This window comes from Pleurodeles waltl, chromosome 4_1, assembly GCF_031143425.1.
Source record: "Pleurodeles waltl isolate 20211129_DDA chromosome 4_1, aPleWal1.hap1.20221129, whole genome shotgun sequence".
NCBI lineage: Eukaryota > Metazoa > Chordata > Amphibia > Caudata > Salamandridae > Pleurodeles > Pleurodeles waltl.
This window is the reverse complement of record NC_090442.1, coordinates 169298-188873: the sequence shown is the minus strand read 5'-3', so window position 1 is coordinate 188873 and position 19576 is coordinate 169298. Positions and strand designations below refer to the sequence as shown.

Below are 19576 nucleotides of genomic sequence, written 5' to 3'. Positions count from 1 at the left end.
TCCCTGTCTGGGTCAGATTGACATGTGGGCTGTTTTTGAATCTCCTCTAGTCAGTGACACGAAAGGAGATGGGGTGTAGCCTGTATATCCTGATGAGCCATCTGAGCTAGAGTGGAGGGAGGAGTGGTCACTTACACTTCAATGGGCTGTGCCTGCCCTAACACAATGCAGTCTCCAATCCCCTGGTGTGTGTCTGGGGCCAGGCCTGGGCAAAGCAGGATCTTGTGATCAACAGAGACTTTCTTTTGAAGTTTGCCCACTTCAAAGGCAGAAAGGGGTATAAGTAGTGGACATAAAACCCTTGACTTGTAGATCACGTCTGATTTCAATAGGAACCTCTGCCAAGGAGAAGAGTTGAAGAGCTGTGGAGAAGTGCTGCCCCTGCCTGTGACTGTGCTTTGTTGGGCTATCATGCAGTTGCTGCTTCTGCCTGAGAAAGGGGACAAAGACAAGGACTTTGTTGTGCATTCCTGCTTGAGAAGAATGTCCAAGGGTTTGAACTGAGCATGCCACCTGTTGTTGAAGTTTCAGGGCCATCAAAGACTTCTTCTACCAGCACCTGGACTCTCTGGTGAGACTCCAGCACTGCTAAGTGGTGCTTCATCCAGTCCCTGGGCCATTGAAAGGTGAAGCTTGTGGAAATGGATAGAAATCCACGCACAGACCTCCGTGCGGGGAAAGTTTTGATACACCATCTGCAACACGGCTGAAAAACCACACACCACCGCTTCACAGCTAAAATCGATCCACCATACATGGCAGCTGGGAGATCGGCGCATCGCGGCTGGAGAAATGATGCAACGCCCACTTGCGGCTGCTGATAATGATGCAATCCCCATTCAGCATGGTTTTCTAACACCCTTCGAACGGATTTCTCACGCAACATCGCTGGGTGTAAAAAATGGACAAGAGCCTGCGCGCATCTAAGGTGCCTGTCCAGAATCAACGGATCGCTCTCTTGCGAGGGAGAAAAAAAACACATTGCAGACCCAACCAGAGAAGAAACGATGCATGGCCTCACTTACGAGTAAGGAATCGACGCTTGACTGACTTTTCCAACACATGCTCTCCCATGCAGCTTTATTTTTTATGCAAACCAGGTACTTTGTGTAGCAACAATGTAGCAGTCCAGATTGTTTTCTATGGAATAAGACTCTTATTATTTTGAAAATTCCTATCTTGACTTGTGTATGTTGGATTTTTGTCATTTTGGTCTTGTTTGATTTAGATAAATATTACCTATTTTTCTAAAATGGTGTCCATTTTGTAGTGTTTTCACTAAATTACTGTGTGTGTTGGTACAAATACTTTACACAGTGTCTCTGAGATAAGCCTGCCTGCTTGAGCCAAAATACCAAGGAGGTGAGCGTGGTTATCCAAGGTGTGTCTCTCCCTTACCCTGACTAGAGGGAGGGTACCTGCTTGGACAGAGTGTATACTGACTGCCAATCAGAGACCCCATTTCTAACATGCATGACCTGTTGTTAGTGTGTGTGCTATAGTTAATGCACATGCTGTGGGTAATGCAGAGCCTGTAAGCGTGCATGTATTGTACTTAATGCATGTGCTATAGTGAGTGCATGCACTGTACTCAGTCTATGCACTATAGTTAGTGCATGCACTGTAGATAATGAGTGTGCTGTAGTTAGTGCACTTGCTGTAATTAATACATATGCTGTAGTTAGTGCATGCGCAATGGATAATGCACAGGCTGTAGTTAATGCATTTCTGTTAGAAATGGGGTCTCTAGTTGGCAGACATATACTCCCTTGTCCAAGTAGGGACCACAATCCTAATCAGGGTGAGTCACACACAATCCAAATTATCCTGTGCCCACCCTCTGGTAGCTTGGCACTGAGCAGTCAGGCTTAATTTAGAAAGCAATGTGTAAAGTATTTGTGCAATAAATCATACAGTAACACAGTGAAAACACCACAAAAATACACCACACAGGCTTAGAATAATTGACAGTATTCATATGGTTAAAATAAGGTCAAAATTATAAAGATTCAATAAGCACAAGTTGAAATATCACTTTTTGCACAATTAAAAAGTGTCTTAAATCTTGGGAATCAACAGTTGTCTCTTGGATACACAAAGTACCTGGTTTGTGTAAAAAATTACATACACGGAGACCACAGAGGAGGAGATGTTTGGAAAAATAAGGTGTGTGTCAGATTTTCTGACGCAGCACAGATGATGCAACAATTCTTTCCACACTGCAATGGGCTTTGCAGCATTTTTCGGCATGTAGTCTTGGTTCCGCACTGCAATGGTTGGATCTTTTTGACACCCAGGACTATGCAGGGAAATCCTGGGCATGCCTTAAGATGTCATCGGTGTTGTGTCAATCCAGTGTGGTGATGTGTCAAACTTCCTGTCACACAGTAGGAGCTGCGTCAATTTTCCATTCAGGGAAATGGCTGCCTCGTACTGGTTCGGCTGTGCATCAAATTTTCTGTCGCACGGCAGGCACTGCATCGAGTCTTCACTTGGGAAGTCGGCCCTGCATCCATCCGGTTCAGCTGTGCAGTGATTTCTTAGTCGCAAAATGGCTGTGTGTTGTTTCTGATAGGCTGTACGTCAATTTTCGGTGCACATGTAATTTCCTTAAGAGATGAAGTCTGTTTGGCCCTGAGACTTCAGAAAACAGGAGGCAAGCTCAATCCAAGCCCTTGGAGAGCGCTTCTCAGCAAAGTCAGAGGGTAGCAGTCCTTCTTACGGAAGGAGCCTAGATGAGTCCTTTAGGTAGCCAGGCAGTTCCTCTTGACAGGTTGCAGGTTTAGGTCCAGAAGTGTCTGCGTTGGTGGGGTCAAGGACCCAGTTTATATACCCAAAAATGAATTTGAAGTAGGAAGACTTCAAAGAGTGGTTTTGAAGTGCAGAAGTTCCCCTTTCAGTACGGTCCTGTCTTCCAGGGTCCCAGTAGGGGGTTTGGCACTCCATTGTGTGAGGGCAGGACACTAGCCTTTGAAATGTAAGTGTTAGGTGTAGGAGGCTGGCCTGGTTTGTAGTGGTACCAAGGGGTACTTACACTCTGCACCAGGTCCAGTTATCCCTTATTAGTGTAGAAGAGGTGTCTAGCAGCTTAGGCTGATAGAAAAGGTACCTTAGCTAAGCAGCTTAGGCTGAACTAGGAGGCGTGTAAAGCTCCTACTATACCACTGGTGTCATATGCACAATATCATAAGAAAACACAATAAACAGATATACTAAAAATAAAGGTACTTTATTTTTATGACAATATGCCAAAAGTATCTCAGTGAGTACCCTCAGTATGAGGATAGCAAATATACACAAGATATATGTACACAATACCAAAAATATGCAGTAATAGCAATAGAAAGCAATGCAAGCAATGTACAGTCACAATAGATTGTAATGGGAGCACATAGGTACAGGGGCAACACAAACCATATACTCTGGAAGTGGAATGCGAACCACGAATGGACCCCAAACCTATGTGACCTTGCAGAGGGTTGCTGGGACTGTAAGAAAACAGTGAGGGTTAGAAAAATAGCCCACCCCAAGACCCTGAAAAGTGGGTGCAAAGTGCACCTAAGTTCCCCAGAGAGCACAGAAGTCGTGATAGGGGAATTCTGCAAGGAAGACCAGCACCAGCAATGCAACAATGATGGATTTCCAGATGAGAGTACCTATGGAACAAGGGGACCAAGTCCAAGAGTCACGATCAAGTCGGGAGTGGGCAGATGCCCAGGAAATTCCAGCTGTGGGTGCAAAGAAGCTGCCACTGGATGGTAGATGCTGTGGATTCTGCAAGAACGAAGAGGACTAGGAACTTACCCTTTGGAGGATGGATGTCCCACGTCGTGAAAAAGCTTGCAGAGGTGTTTCCGTGCAGAAAGACCGCAAACAAGCCTTGCTAGTTGCAAGGGTCGTGGTTAGGGTTTTTGGATGCTGTTGTGGCCCAGGAGGGACCAGGATATCGGCAATTGCGTGAGGAGACAGATCAGGCGTCCAGCAAGACAAAGAGCCCACTCAAATGCAAGCAGCACCCGCAGAAGTGCCAGAACAGGCACTATGTAGAGGAGTGAACCCGAGCTCACCCGAAGTCACAAAAGAAGGTCCTACGACGCCGGAGGACAACTCAGGAGGTCGTGTACTGCTGGTTAGAGTGTCAGGGACCCAGGCTTGGCTGTGCACAAAGGAAATCCTGGAAGATTGCACAGGAGCCAGAGCAGCTGCAAATCACGCGGTACCCAGCAATGCAGTCTAGCGTGGGGAGGCAAGGACTTACCTCCACCAAATTTGGACTGAAGAGTCACTGGACTGTGGAAGTCACTTGGACAGAGTTGCTGAGTTCCAGGGACCTCGCTCGTTGTGCTGAGAGGAGACCCAGAGGACTGGTGATGCAGTCTTTTGGTGCCTGCGGTTGCAGGGGGAAGATTCCGTCGATCCACGGGAGATTTCTTCGGAGCTTCTAGTGCAGAGAGGAGGCAGACTACCCCCACAGCATGCACCACCAGGAAAACAGTCGAGAAGGCGGCCGGATCAGCGTTACAAGGTAGTCGTCTTTGCTACTTTGTTGCAGTTTTGCAGGCTTCCAGAGCAGTCAGCGGTCGATTCCTTGGCAGAAGGTGAAGAGAGAGATGCAGAGGAACTCTGATGAGCTCTTGCATTCGTTATCTAAAGAACTCCCCAAAGCAGAGACCCTAAATGGCCAGAAAAGGAGGTTTGGCTACTTAGGAAGGAGGATAGGCTAGCAACACAGGTAAGAGCCTATCAGAAGGAGTCTCTGACGTCACCTGCTGGCACTGGCCACTCAGAACAGTCCAGTGTGCCAGCAGCACCTCTGTTTCCAAGATGGCAGAGGTCTGGAGCACACTGGAGGAGCTCTGGACACCTCCCAGGGGAGGTGCAGGTCAGGGGAGTGGTCACTCCCCTTTCCTTTGTCCAGTTTCGCGCCAGAGCAGGGGCTAAGGGGTCCCTGAACCGGTGTAGACTGGCTTATGCAGAATTGGGCACCTCTGTGCCCAACAAAGCATTTCCAGAGGCTGGGGGAGGCTACTCCTTCCCTGCCTTCACACCATTTTCCAAAGGGAGAGTGTGTCACACCCTCTCTCAGAGGAAGTTCTTTGTTCTGCCATCCTGGGCCAGGCCTGGCTGGACCCCAGGAGGGCAGCTGCCTGTCTGAGGGGTTGGCAGCAGCAGCAGCTGCAGTGAAACCCCAGGAAGGGCAGTTTGGCAGTACCAGGGTCTGTGCTACAGACCACTGGGATCATGGGATTGTGCCAACTATGCCAGGATGGCATAGAGGGGGCAATTCCATGATCATAGACATGTTACATGGCCATATTTGGAGTTACCATGGTGAAGCTACATATAGGTAGTGACCTATATGTAGTGCACGCGTGTAATGGTGTCCCCGCACTCACAAAGTTCAGGGAATTGGCTCTGAACAATGTGGGGGCACCTTGGCTAGTGCCAGGGTGCCCTCACACTAAGTAACTTTGCACCTAACCTTTACCAGGTAAAGGTTAGACATATAGGTGACTTATAAGTTACTTAAGTGCAGTGTAAAATGGCTGTGAAATAACGTGGACGTTATTTCACTCAGGCTGCAGTGGCAGGCCTGTGTAAGAATTGTCAGAGCTCCCTATGGGTGGCAAAAGAAATGCTGCAGCCCATAGGGATCTCCTGGAACCCCAATACCCTGGGTACCTCAGTACCATATACTAGGGAATTATAAGGGTGTTCCAGTATGCCAATGTAAATTGGTGAAATTGGTCACTAGCCTGTTAGTGACAATTTGGAAAGAAATGAGAGAGCATAACCACTGAGGTTCTGGTTAGCAGAGCCTCAGTGAGACAGTTAGTCATAACACAGGTATCACATACAGGGCACACTTATGAGCACTGGGGCCCTGGCTGGCTGGGTCCCAGTGACACATATAACTAAAACAACATATATACAGTGAAATATGGGGGTAACATGCCAGGCAAGATGGTACTTTCCTGCATTAGGCCCTTCACCCTGCCAGCCCATTCAATATGCAGGTGAGTGCAGGTGTGACTGAGTGTCCTCTGTTTGTGGTTGTCTGAGTGAAATGAACAAGGGGGTTTTCAACTAGCCCAGCCCAGACAATGATTGGATACAGGCTGTAAGGCACAGATGTTTTTTTAATTGCAGAGAAATGCTCACTTTCTAAAAGTGGCATTTCTGAAATAGTATTATAAACCCCAACCTCACCAATAAGCAGGATTTACTATTACCATTCTGGCCATACTATATATGACCTGGTCACCCCTTTCCGATCAGAATCTACCACACAAGAAGTATATAAGGGGAATCCTAATGCTAGCCTCAGAGTAGTGGAAATCAAATTTAGGATTTTTGTTTCACTACCAGGACACAAAAAACACACAGGTACATGTCCTGCCTTTTAGCTACATAGCACCCTGCCCTATGGGTTACCTGGAGCCTACCTTGGGGGTGACTTATATGTGTAAAAAGGGGAGTTTAAGGCTTGGTAAGTACTTTTAAATGCCAAGTCGAAGTGACAGTGACACTGGACACAGGCCTTGCAATGGGAGGCCTAGGACATGGTTGAGGGGCTACTTATTAGGGTGGCACAATCAGTGCTACAGGGCCACTAGCATCCGTTAATTTACAGGCCCTGGGCACATGTGGTGCACTTTGCTAGGGACTTACAAGTAAATTAAATATGCCAACTTAGTATGAGCCAATATTGCCATGTTCTTAGGGAGAGAACACATGTACTTTAGGACTGGTTAGCAGTGGGAAAGTGTCCAGAGACCTAAAGCCAGCAAAAGTGAGGTCAGAAAAAGAAGAGGAGGAAAAGTAAAAAGTTGGGGGATGACCACCCTACAGCTGTCAGGTTTAACAATGTGCTGTAGTTAATGCGTGCACTGTAGTTAATGCATGCCCTGTAGTTAGTGTGTGTGCTGTAATTAAAGTATATGCTGTAGTTAGTGCATGTGCTATAGCTAGTGCACAGGCTGTAATTAATGCAAGTGCTGTAGTTAATGCATGTGCTGCAGTTAATGCATGAGCCGTAGTTAGTGCATGTGCTGTAGTTAGTGTGTATGCTGTCATTAAAGCATATGCTGTAGTTAGTGCATGTGCTATAGCTAGTGCACAGGCTGCAATTAATGCAAGTGCTGTAGTTAATGCATGAGCTGTGGTTAGTGCATGTGCTGTAGTTAGTATGTGTGCTGTAAATAAAGTCTATGCTGTAGTTAGTGCATGTGCTATAGCTAGTGCACAGGCTATAATTAATGCAAGTGCTGTAGTTAATGCATGAGCTGTAGTTAGTGTGAGCTGCAGTTAGTGTGTGCTGTAGTTAATGCATGTGCTGTAGTTAATGCGTGCTAGTTAATGCGTGCACTGTAGGTAGTGTGTGTGCTGTAGATAGACTTTGCTGTAGTTGGTGAATGTGCTGTAGTTAGTGCATGCGCTGTAGTTAGTGCATGCACTGTAGTTAGTGTGAGCTGTAGATAGTGTGAGCTGTAGTTAGTGTGCGTGCTGTATTTAATGCATGTGCTGTAGTTAATGCATGCGCTGTAGGTATTGTGCGTGCTGTAGATAGACTTCCCTGTAGTTAGTGCATGTGCTGTAGTTACTGCATGTGCTGTAGCTAGTGTGAGCTGTAGTTAGTGCATGTGCTATAGTTAGTGCATGTGCTGAAGTTAGTGTATGCGCTGTAGTTAGTGCACATGCTGTTATTAATGCTTATTCTGTAGCTATTGCATGCACTATAGATAGTGCACAGGCTGTAGTTAATGTATCTGCTATAGATATTGTACAGGCTGTAGATAGTGCGAGCACCGTAGTTAATGCACATGCTGTAGATAGATTGTTCTGTATTTAGTGCATGTGCTGTAGTTAGTGCAAGCACTGTAGTTAGTGCATGTGCTGTAGTTAGTGCATGTGCTGTATTTAGTGCATGTGCTGTAGTTAGTGAGTATTCTGTAGTTAGTGCATGTAGTGTAGTTAGTGCACGTGCTGTAGTTAGTGCATGCACTGTAGTTAGTGCACACAATGCAGACATCATGATTTAGTTGGAATCAGGTTCATGGCTCCCTTCTGCTCACAGTCACAGGACGTGATGGGGACTGTTATATGGTCCTTTGTATGTCACAGGACGTACGAGACAAGTAGCTTCGAGTGGTCACTTTGCCTAACCTGGTCCAAGGTTACATGATATCACTGTTATCCAAATGATAAATTGATGTTTTTTAGAATGTTTTAGGACCTGAGCATCATTTCTGATGCAACATATTACAGGAAATCTCTCTGAGGTCTTGAGCTGAGCCCCCTGGTACTGAATGACCGGCAGTGTCCTAAGAAAAGCATTGAAAGAGGAGAAGTGAGGTGGGCGCCTACCTGCGGATACTTGTACAGCGCCAGGAGCTGGGCCATGGAGTAGGTGGTTGAAGAGGACAGGTCGCCGATGAAGCCCACAAGAGCACCTTCGCTCTGACACCTGTAGTTTGGAACTGCCTCATTTTGCTGAGACATGATGCTCAGGGTGCTCTGAAGAGCCTTCATCTCACTGTCACAGGAGTCAAATATATGGTACCCCAGGGTGAGGTTTGGTAAAAGAACGGGGTTTCGGTTAATCTCCTCCACGGCATAGATGAAGACCAGAAGCTGCAAAAGATTCTCAAATGAAGCCCTGAAAGAACAGGAAACACATCAGAAAATTACAGCTTTGTCACTGTTTTCAATATGAGCAGAGTAACAAGAATATAGAGTAATGAACTGTACAGGAGGTATTTGTTTTTGTGTTGTAAAAAGCTACTCAATTCAAGAGCAGTGCTGCAGCTTCCCTTGCTCTCTATGCTTCATCCTAGGTTCTGATGACCTAAATGTGCTGCTTCCACCTGCTGTATGCAGCATCAGATCACCTTAAAGTTCCCCCATCCATATCAGAAATTCTGGGAGAAATGTGCCCTGGTCCAACAGTGCACCACCCCACATCACCCCACCCCATGAAAACATGAAGAATCTCCGCAACTTGCAAGTCACAGAGCTACAAGATCACCAGACTTGAAACAAGTCTGCTGAAAAAAACAACTATTGTACTAACCACAGCCATGAGAAAGGAACCTGCCAGTAATATTGGACCTCTACACATAGTGGTAGCCTGTCCCCCTCAAACCTCTTCATATTTGTACATGTTATGTATACTACCGTTTATGGTGCTGTGTTGGAGCATACCTAGTACCAGTGCAAATACCATCACCAGTACCAAATCAAATCAACTCAAATCATTAACATTTATAAAGCGCACTAGACACCCGTGCGGGTCTCAAGGCGCTAGGGGAAAGGGGGGGTTAGTGCTGCTCGAAAAGCCAGGTTTTTAGGAGTCTCCGGCATGCGGAGTGGTCCTGGGTGGTCCTGAGGCTGGTGGGGAGGGAGTTCCAGGTCTTGGCTGCCAGGAAGGAGAAAGACCTCCCACCCGCCGTGGAGCGGCGGATGCGAGGGACGGCAGCGAGCGCGAGGCCGGAGGAACGGAGGAGGCGGGTGGGGACGTAGAAGCTGAGGCGTCGGTTGAGGTATTCCGGTCCCTTGTTGTGGAGGGCTTTGTGTGCGTGGGTGATAAGTCGAAAGGTGATCCTTTTGCTGACTGGGAGCCAATGCAGGTGTCTCAGGTGTGCGGAGATGTGGCTGTTGCGGGGTACGTCGAGGATGAGGCGGGCCGAGGCGTTTTGAATGCGTTGCAGGCGATTTTGGAGTTTGGCGGTGGTCTCGGCGTAGAGGGTGTTGGCGTAGTCCAGGCGGCTCGTGACGAGGGCGTGGGTCACTGTCTTTCTAGTGTCGGCGGGGATCCAGCTGAAGATTTTGCAGAGCATGCGAAGGGTGAGGAAGCAGGCGGAGGACACGGTGTTGACATCTTGGTCATGGTGAGAAGAGGGTCCAAGATGAAGCCGAGGTTGCGGGCGTGGTCTGTGGGGGTCAGTGCGGTGCCAAGGGCCACCAGGAGTCGTCCCAGGCGGACGGGGTGTTGCCGAGGATGAGGACTTCCGTTTTGCCAGAGCTCAGCTTTAGGCGGCTGAGCCTCATCCAATCTGCGACGTCCTTCATACCCTCTTGTAGGTTGGTCTTGGCGCTGGCGGGGTCCTTGGTTAGGGAGAGTATAAGTTGGGTGTCGTCGGCGTAGGAGGTGATGATGATGTCATGCTTGCATACGATGTTGGCGAGGGGGCTCATGTAGACATTGAAGAGTGTCTGGCTGAGCGATGAGCCTTGAAGTATGCCGCAGATGATCTCGGTGGGGTCTGAGCGAAACGGAGGGAGGTAAACTCTTTGGGAGAGGTTTGAGAGGAAGGAGGCGATCCAGTCCAGGGCCTGGCCTTGGATCCTGGTGGAGCGGAGGCGGGTGATTAGGGTGCGGTGACAGACAGTGTCGAAGGCAGCCGAGAGGTCGAGGAGGATGAGGGTGACTGTTTCACCGTTGTCCATCAGGGTTTTGATGTCGTCTGTGACTGAGATGAGGGCGGTTTCCGTGCTGTGGTTGGTTCGGAATCCGGTTTGTGAAGGGTCGAGCAGGTTGTTGTTTTCCAGGAAGGTGGTCAGCTGTTTGTTGACGGTCTTTTCTATTACCTTGGCTGGGAAAGGCAGGAGAGAGATGGGGCGGAAGTTTTTCAGGTCGCTCGGGTCAGCCGTAGGTTTCTTTAGTAGGGCGTTGACTTTGGCGTGTTTCCAGCATTCGGGGAAGATAGCAGAAGAAAAAGAAGAGTTGATGACAGCCTGGAGGTGCGGGCGATGATGTTGTCGGCTTTATTAAAGATGAAGTGAGGGCAGGGGTCCGAAAGGGCGCCGGAGTGGATCGACTTCATGGTGGATTTGGTTTCTTCAGTGTTGAGGTGGGTCCAGTTGTTGAGGGTGATGGCCAGGGGTGCGGGTTCGGTGATGTTTGGTTGGGTCTGGTGTCCGAAGCTGTCGTGGAGGTCGCTGATCGTGCGATAGAAGTTGGGGTTGGAGAACTCCTTGACGATGCTGAAAAGTTCTCTGCTGTTGTGGCTGTTTTTGTCCAGTCTGTCAGTGGGTACCAACATCAGTACCCACACCTGCACCATAACTAACACCAGCACACGCAACATCAATACCTGCAACAAAATCAACAACTGTGCCAAACTAACACCAACACCAGCAACAACATTAATACATTAATACTTGCAACATAACCAACACCTGTGTCAAACTAGAACCAATACCAGCAATAACACCAAAAACAACATCTGCACAATATTTAACACCAACACCAACACCAGCACCAAAATCAATAACAACAGCTCCAACAACACCATAAACAACATTAACCACAACACGGCACCAATAACTCGACCAAAACCAACACCTGCACAAAAATTAGCACCAACACCAGCATCAAAAGCAGTACAGCCCACTGCACCAAAACTAACAACAACACCAGCACCACCTCCAAAACCAATACCAGCAACAACACCAAAACCAACACCTGGACAAAAAACTAGCACCAACAATAGCAACCAAAATCAGGAACAACACCACCACCAACGCCATCCACAGCATCGATCACAACACCATATTAAACCATACCAAAACCAACATCTACTGCATAACTAACCCCAACACCAACAATACTAAAAGCAACAACACCTGCAAAAACACCAGAAACACCCATTTCAGCACCACAAACAGTAATACCAGCAACAACACCAAACCCAGCACCAACATCAACACAAAACATTTAGCTGCAAAATTTTGGCCCACATTTATGAGAGCCTTGCTCTGCCTTTATATCAGTTTTAATGACGCAGTGGCTGAGCAAACCTCTCAACATATCTATGAGGCCACACAAGGCTACTTTGTGTGACTTTGAATGGCCTTACAGATATGGAGTTAAGCAAGACCCCACAAGTTGCTGTCTTTCTCTACTCTTCACCATGGAGGATTTCCATGGACCCTAAGGTATGGTAAACCTTACCCCTTCACAAGGGAGGTGCAAAAAGGAGAAAGGAGAAACATCTTAATTTCCGCTTGTTTTTTCCTCTTGCTATGTGTGCTGCATCCTGCAATACACATAGAAACAGGAAAAAGCCTCCTGAGATGTTTTTGTGCAGGAAAGTGTCCCTTCCTGCACAAAAACAATCTTGCTGACAATGCGGACATCTTTGTCTGCCTCCCCCCATTCTGTTTGGAGGCCACCGGAATCATCTGCGGCATACCCCTGGATTTGTCCCCCAGCCCGACCCTCTTCAACATCTACATGGCCCCACACGCTAACATCGTCTGATCCCACAACTTCAACTTCATCTCATACGTCGACGACACCCAGCTGATCCTCTCCCTCACCAAGGACTCCGCCAAGACCAACTTCCACAAAGGAATGAAGGCCATCGCTGAATGGATGAAGAGCAGCTGCCTCAAACTCAATTTTGACAAGACGGAAGTCCTCATCTTCGGCTCCACCGTCTCTGCATGGGATGACTCCTGGTAGCCTGCCACTCTCAGAGCCGCTCCGACTCCCACCGACCACGCACGCAGTCTAGGATTCATCTTAGACTCCTCGTTATCCACGACCCAGCAAGTCAATGCCATCTCCTTCTCCTGCTTCAACACTCTCTGCATGCTCCGAAAAAACTACAAATGGATACTCACAGAAACCTGAAGAACAGTCACCCAAGCCCTCGGAAGCAGCAAACTGGACAATGGCAATGCCCTCTACGGAGGAACCAAGGCCAAACTCCAGAAGAGGCTGCAATGCATCCAGAACACCTCCGCACGTCTCATCCTGGACATACCCTGCCACTGCCATATCACAGACCACCTGAGAGACCTGCACTGGTCCCAGTCAACAAGAGAATTACCTTCAAACTCCTCACCCACACTCACAAAGAACTGCACAACACCGGACCAGAATACCTGAACAAATGGCTCTCCTTCTACACCCTGACCCGGCATCTCCGCTCCGCCGACCTCGCCATCACAACTGTCCCATGTAGGAGGCTGGACTGGTTTGTAGTGAGTACCAAGGGGTACTTGCACCTTGCACCAGGCCCAGTTATCCCTTATTAGTGTATAGGGTGTCTAGCAGCATAGGCTGATAGATAATGGTAGCTTAGCAGAGCAGCTTAGGCTGAACTAGGAGACGTGTGAAGCTACTACAGTACCACAAGTGTCACTTGCACAATATCATAAGAAAACACAATACACAGTTATACTAAAAATAAAGGTACTTTATTTTTATGACAATATGCCAAAGTACCTTAGAGTGTACCCTCAGCAAGAGGATAGCAAATATACACACGTTATATGTACACAATGCCAAAAATATGCAGTATAGTCTTAGAAAACAGTGCAAACAATGTATAGTTACAATAGGATGCAATGGGGACACATAGGGATAGGGGCAACACAAACCATATACTCCAAAAGTGGAATGCGAACCACGAATGGACCCCAAACCTATGTGACCTTGTAGAGGGTCGCTGGGACTATTAGAAAATAGTGAGAGTTACAAAAATAGCCCTCCCCAAGACCCTGAAAAGTGAGTGCAAAGTGCACTGAAGTTCCCCAAAAGACAAAGAAGTTGTGATAGAGGAATAATGCAGGAAAGACACAAACCAACAATGCAACAACTGTGGATTTCCAATCTAGGGTACCTGTGGAACAAGGGGACCAAGTCCAAAAGTCACAAGCAAGTCGGAGATGGGCAAATGCCCAGGAAATGCCAGCTGTGGGTGCAAAGAAGCTTCTACTGGATAGAAGAAGCTGAGGTTTCTGCAGGAACTAAAAAGGCTAGACACTTTCCCTTTGGTGGACGGATCTCTCTTGCCAAGGAGAGTCGTGCAGAAGTGTTTTCCTGCCGAAAGAACGCCAACAAGCCTTGCTAGCTGCAAATCGTGCGGTTAGCATTTTTGGGTGCTGCTATGGCCCAGCAAGGACCAGGATGTCGCAAATTGCGTCAGGAGAGAGATGGGACGTCGAGCAAGAAAAGGAACCCTCTCAGCAGCAGGTAGCACCCAGAGAAGTGCCAGAAACAGGCACTACAAGGATGCGTGAAATGATGCTTGCCGAAGTTGCACAAAGGAGTCTCACGTCGCCGGAGACCAACTTAGAAAGTCGTGCAATACAGGTTAGAGTGCCGTGGACCCAGGCTTGGCTGTGCACAAAGGATTTCTGCCGAAAATGCACGGAAGCCGGAGTATTTGCAAAAGACGTGGTTTTCAACAATGCAGTCTGGCGTGGGGAGGCAAGGACTTACCTCCACCAAACTTGGACTGAAGAGTCACTGGACTGTGGGAGTCACTTGGACAGAGATGCTGGATTCAAGGGACCTCACTCGTTGTGCTGAGAGGAGAACCAAGGGACAGGTAATGCAGTTCTTTGGTGCCTGTGGTAGCAGGGGGAAGATTCCGTCGACCCACGGGAGATTTCTTTGGAGCTTCTAGTGCAGAGAGGAGGCAGACTACCCCCACAGCATGCACCACCAGGAAAACAGTCGAGAAGGCGGCAGGATCAGCGTTATAGAGTTGCAGTAGTCGTCTTTGCTACTATGTTGCAGTTTTGCAGGCTTCCAGCGCGGTCAGCAGTCGATTCCTTGGCAGAAGGTGAAGAGAGAGATGCAGAGGAACTCTGATGAGCTCTTGCATTCGTTATCTAAAGTTTCCCCAGAGACAGAGACCCTAAATAGCCAGAAAAGAGGGTTTGGCTACCTAGGAGAGAGGATAGGCTAGCAACACCTGGAGGAGCCTATCAGAAGGAGTCTCTGACGTCACCTGGTGGCACTGGCCACTCAGAGCAGTCCAGTGTGCCAGCAGCACCTCTGTTTCCAAGATGGCAGAGGTCTGGAGCACACTGGAGGAGCTCTGGACACCTCCCAGGGGAGGTGCAGGTCAGGGGAGTGGTCACTCCCCTTTCCTTTGTCCAGTTTCGCGCCAGAGCAGGGCTAAGGGGTCCCTGAACCGGTGTAGACTGGCTTATGCAGAATTGGGCACAAATGTGCCCAAGAAAGCATTTCCAGAGGCTGGGGGAGGCTGAGGGGTTGGCAGCAGCAGAAGCTGCAGTGAAACCCCAGGAAAGGCAGTTTGGCAGTACCAGGGTCTGTGCTACAGACCACTGGGATGATGGGATTGTGCCGACTATGGGGGCAATTCCATGATCATAGACATGTTACATGGCCATATTCGGAGTTACCATTGTGAAGCTACATATAGGTAGTGACCTATATGTAGTGCACACGTGTAATGGTGTCCCCACACTCACAAAGTCCGGGGAATTGGCCCTGAACAATGTGGGGGCACCTTGGCTAGTGCCAGGGTGCCCTCACACTAAGTAACTTTGCACCTAACCTTTACCAGGTAAAGGTTAGACATATAGGTGACTTATAAGTTACTTAAGTGCAGTGTAAAATGTCTGTGAGATAACGTGGACGTTATTTCACTCAGGCTGCAGTGGCAGGCCTGTGTAAGAATTGTCTGAGCTCCCTATGGGTGGCAAAAGAAATGCTGCAGCCCATAGGGATCTCCTGGAACCTCAGTACCATATACTAGAGAATTATAAGGGTGTTCCAGTAAGCCAATGTAAATTGGTAAAATTGGTCACTAGCCTGTTAATGACAATTTGAAAGAAATGAGAGAGCATAACCACTGAGGTTCTGATTAGCAGAGCCTCAGTGAGACAGTTAGGCACTACACAGGGAACACATACATATAGGCCACAAACTTATGAGCACTGGGGTCCTGACTTGCAGGGTCCCAGTGACACATAACAAACATACTGAAAACATAGGGTTTTCACTATGAGCACTGGGCCCTGGCTAGCAGGATCCCAGTGAGACAGTGAAAACACCCTGACATACACTCACAAACAGGCCAAAAGTGGGGGTAACAAGGCTAGAAAGAGGCTAGTTTCTCACATCCCACGCATCTGCAGAACTACAACCGGCGGTAGTCCATTCTCGCACCTCGCCACCAAAAAGTGGAACACTCCTCCCCTCCACCTGCGCCAGACCAAAGACCTCCTTACCTTCAGGAAACTTCTCAAGACCTGGCTGTTGGAGCAGTAGAAGTGCCTCCCCCCCTCCGTCCCCTCCTCTGTGCCTTGAGACCCTCACATGTGAGTAGTGCGCTTTAGAAATTCCTGATTGATTGATTGATTGGTTGATTGCACCATTGTTAAAGGGTGCCTATGCTGCCATTAGGCAGCCAAAAAGGCACTAGCACAGATGGTAGGGACAGGAATGTGTGGTATTGCATGGATACAGTGCATTTCTCCCCTTTCTTTTTGACAGAAGGCAGTGCAGCATGACTTGCGGCGCTGTCCTGCTCCAAAATTTCACAAATTTGACCCTATGTGTCTCAAGACCAAGGCAACATTGTCTGCAAAGAACATCTTCAATTTTAATTGAAATTAGACATTTAGAATCAAAACTATCAATCAATCAATCAAGGTTTATTGGTTTGTCTGAATGCAGTACAATTTTTTGTTTGAAAACAGCAATTAAAAAACAAGCATTGACAAATAAAACAGGTTTCAGTTTCTGGGCGTCTATCTCAGGATGAGTTTCGACATAGGCATTGACAATTACACCATACCTCAGCTCACTATGGGAAACGAGTATTAACGCCACAGATTTAACGGTTTGGGGGACTTTAATTACTATTTGGGGAATAATGAGGATACAGAGCCTGACACATTACTGGCTACAAGGGCCAATTAAGTTTTTCTCAACTGATCAAACATCCTACACATTTAGCTGGTCATACATTGGATGGTATGTTCTCTAATTAGAACAAGCTCCAAGTAATGAGAAATCTTCTGTTACCATAGTCAGATTGCAAAGCAGTGATGTTTAGTATTATTCTCCCCAAGTAACAATGACAGGGTGCATACTCCCTAAGCATTAAGAGAAGAGCCTGGAAGAAGGTGACCTCAGCAGATTGATTCTACATTTCTCAGTTTAATACATGGTAATGCTCTGCACCTTGGCGTCCAAACAAGACTTCTTTTCACACCTCAGATGCTACAGAATACAGCGGCTCGGCTTTTGTTAGGTATTCCATAGTATCAATCAGTTTTGAAGGCACTGATCAAGCTACAATGACTTACATAGCTAGGAGACTGCAATTTAAGGCTCTTGGTCTGGAGTGTAAATCTCTGCATAACACCGGCCCAGAGTATTTCTGGAATAGATTTGTCTGGTATACACCTGCTCGGACACTCAGACCTACATCAGCCAAGTTTGTGGTCATCCCCAAAGTCAAACGAGCAACCTGCGGAGGTAGAAGTTTCTTTCTGAGGACGACTAAACTGTGGCATCGGCTTCCTCTGAGCATAAAAAAAACTTTCAGATTTATTGACTTTCAAAAAGTTCCTCAAGATATAGATTTTTAGCCAGTAACTGTAGGAGGCTGGCCTGGCTTATAGTGGGTACATTTTGGTACTTAAACCTTGTGCCAGGTCCAGTTATCCCTTATTAGTAGAATAGAGGTGTTTCTAGCAGCTTAGGCTGTTAGAGGTAACTATGGCAAATCAGCTTATTGCGAACTAGGAGACATGCAAAGCTCCTGCTAAACCACTTGTTGGACCTGGCCCTTTTACAGGGTCATTCCCCAGACTTTTTGCTTTTTGCCTCCTTATTTTTCTGACTTCTGTTGGCTGACGTTTTGACTCTGAGCACTTTTTCACTGCTAACCAGTGCTAAAGTGCATGTGCTCTCTCTTACAGATTTGGTATGATTGGATTCTACCTGATTGGCAAATTTAATTTACCTATAAGTCCCTTGTAAAGTGGTATCCATATACCCAGGGCCTGTAAATTAAATGCTACTAGTGGGCCTGCAGCGCTGCTTGCGCCACCCATTGAGGTAGCCTGTCAAACCTATCTAAGGCTTGCTAGCGCAGAGCCTGTGTGCGCAGTTTCCTGCCACAGGATCTGGCATCTAAATTTACTTGCCAGGCTCAGAACTCCCTTTTTACTACATGTAAGTCACCCCTAAGGTACGCCCTAGCTAGCCCTTTGGGCAGGGTGCCCTGTATGTAGAAAAAAGGACATGTGCCATGTTGCGTGGCCTGTCCTGGTAGTGACAAACAGCATAACTTGGTGTCTCACTGCTGTGAGTGCTGCCTCCTCATAGGATTGCATTGGAGATGCCCTGCTTTATGTGCAAGGGGTATTGTCTGATTTATGAGGGGTAGCGTAGGCATGTTTGGTATGGTTGGATAGTGGTGAGAAATGCTGCTTACTGGTGTAGGTGTATTTTTTATTGCTATCACAGAAATGCCACTTCTGGAAAGTGCGCATTTATCTGTGCTTATGACTTTGGTGTTTTGCAGCATGTCTCTAATCCACGTCTGGGCAGACTGACAGTTGGGCCTTTGTGCATACTTCTCAGACAGCCTGGACACAGGGAGGGTGGAGGTGTCACAGAGGTGCATCTACGTATTGTAAAGCCTTCCTGGGCTGAGAGAAGGGAGAGGCGGGGCACACCTGCATTTGTAAAGACTGTGCCCTGGCCTCACACAATAGGGTCATTAACCCCCCACTGATGTGTGGAGCCTGTGCTAAAAGGAGAGAGGGGGCACTCCCAGAACCAGTTGTAACTGGCTGGAACCTCCTCTCCCTACCATTGTTAAACACTGCAAGAACTGACTATCAGTACAGGGGAATTTTCCCCACAATTTGAACATTCTTGGAACTTGAAACTGGACACAGAACGCTGATGAATGGACTCACTAGGAAACCACCTTGGACTGCTACTGCTGTGCTGACCTGTGACCCCCCTCGTCACTAGGAGTAACTGCCACCACCTGCAACCCTTGTGCTGGCCTGTAGCTGGGCCCACCACCCCTGTGCCCCTTTGTCTCCTGGTTGTTCCCAGGGGCAGGGCGCTGAGCCCCTGACCCCTGCACTGATCTCTCTAGGCTCTCACTAAAGCGCTGTAGAAAGCGCTCGCTTGAAATTGCTGGAGAAGATCACCGCCGCAGCCCAGGCTGCAAGTTTGACTTTTGCGCTGTAAAAAGCGCTGTGCTCTGCTCTGGAAATCACCGCCCGCAACCCAGGCTTTTGATTTGCCTTCAGCGTGGGGTCTGCACTGTTTCTAGTGCCCTCGGGGCACATTAACAAAAGAATCGGAGCAAGCGTGCTCCTCTCGGTGCACCCCAAGGCACCTCCCGCTTCCGGGAGCGCCCCCGGGGGCACCAGCCACCTTCCATTTCACAGGTAGCCTCCCGGCGGCACGGGAGAGGATTCACTCACAACGGGTGCGGGCGAGTGTTTCCTCGGGCCCCCGGAGGGGTCTGAGTGTCATTCCACACGTGAGGCAGGATTCGGGGAAGGCACAGGGAGCGCCCCCTGCCCCGGTCGCTGTGCCAGGAGCGGCACGCTCCTTTCCTTTTACGGTAGCATTTCTTTTCGGCAAAATCAGGAAGGGAGACCTCGACGGAGGTCCCTTCCCACTTTGGCCCCCAGCATTGTTTAGTGGGCCGCCCCCATCCCCCACCCCACGCACAGGGTGTGCAGAGGCCGAGGCAGGCCCCCACCCCGAATGGAGGCCCCCAGAGGGGCCTGTTCAGAAGGAGAGGGTGCCAACTGTCCCTCTTCC

At 48.3% G+C, this 19576-nt stretch overlaps 1 protein-coding gene across 1 annotated transcript in view; it reads right to left on the bottom strand.

Annotated features, from left to right (window-relative positions):
* The window catches only part of LOC138288389 (vomeronasal type-2 receptor 26-like), a gene marked incomplete at its 5' end in the record, with an annotated part of 512420 nt that overhangs the window by 327751 nt on the left and 165093 nt on the right, over nt 1–19576 (bottom strand). The window contains one exon of the mRNA XM_069229953.1: nt 8368–8659. Coding sequence (XP_069086054.1) covers nt 8368–8659 — 292 coding nt within the window. The remainder of the gene's footprint in view (nt 1–8367; nt 8660–19576) is intronic.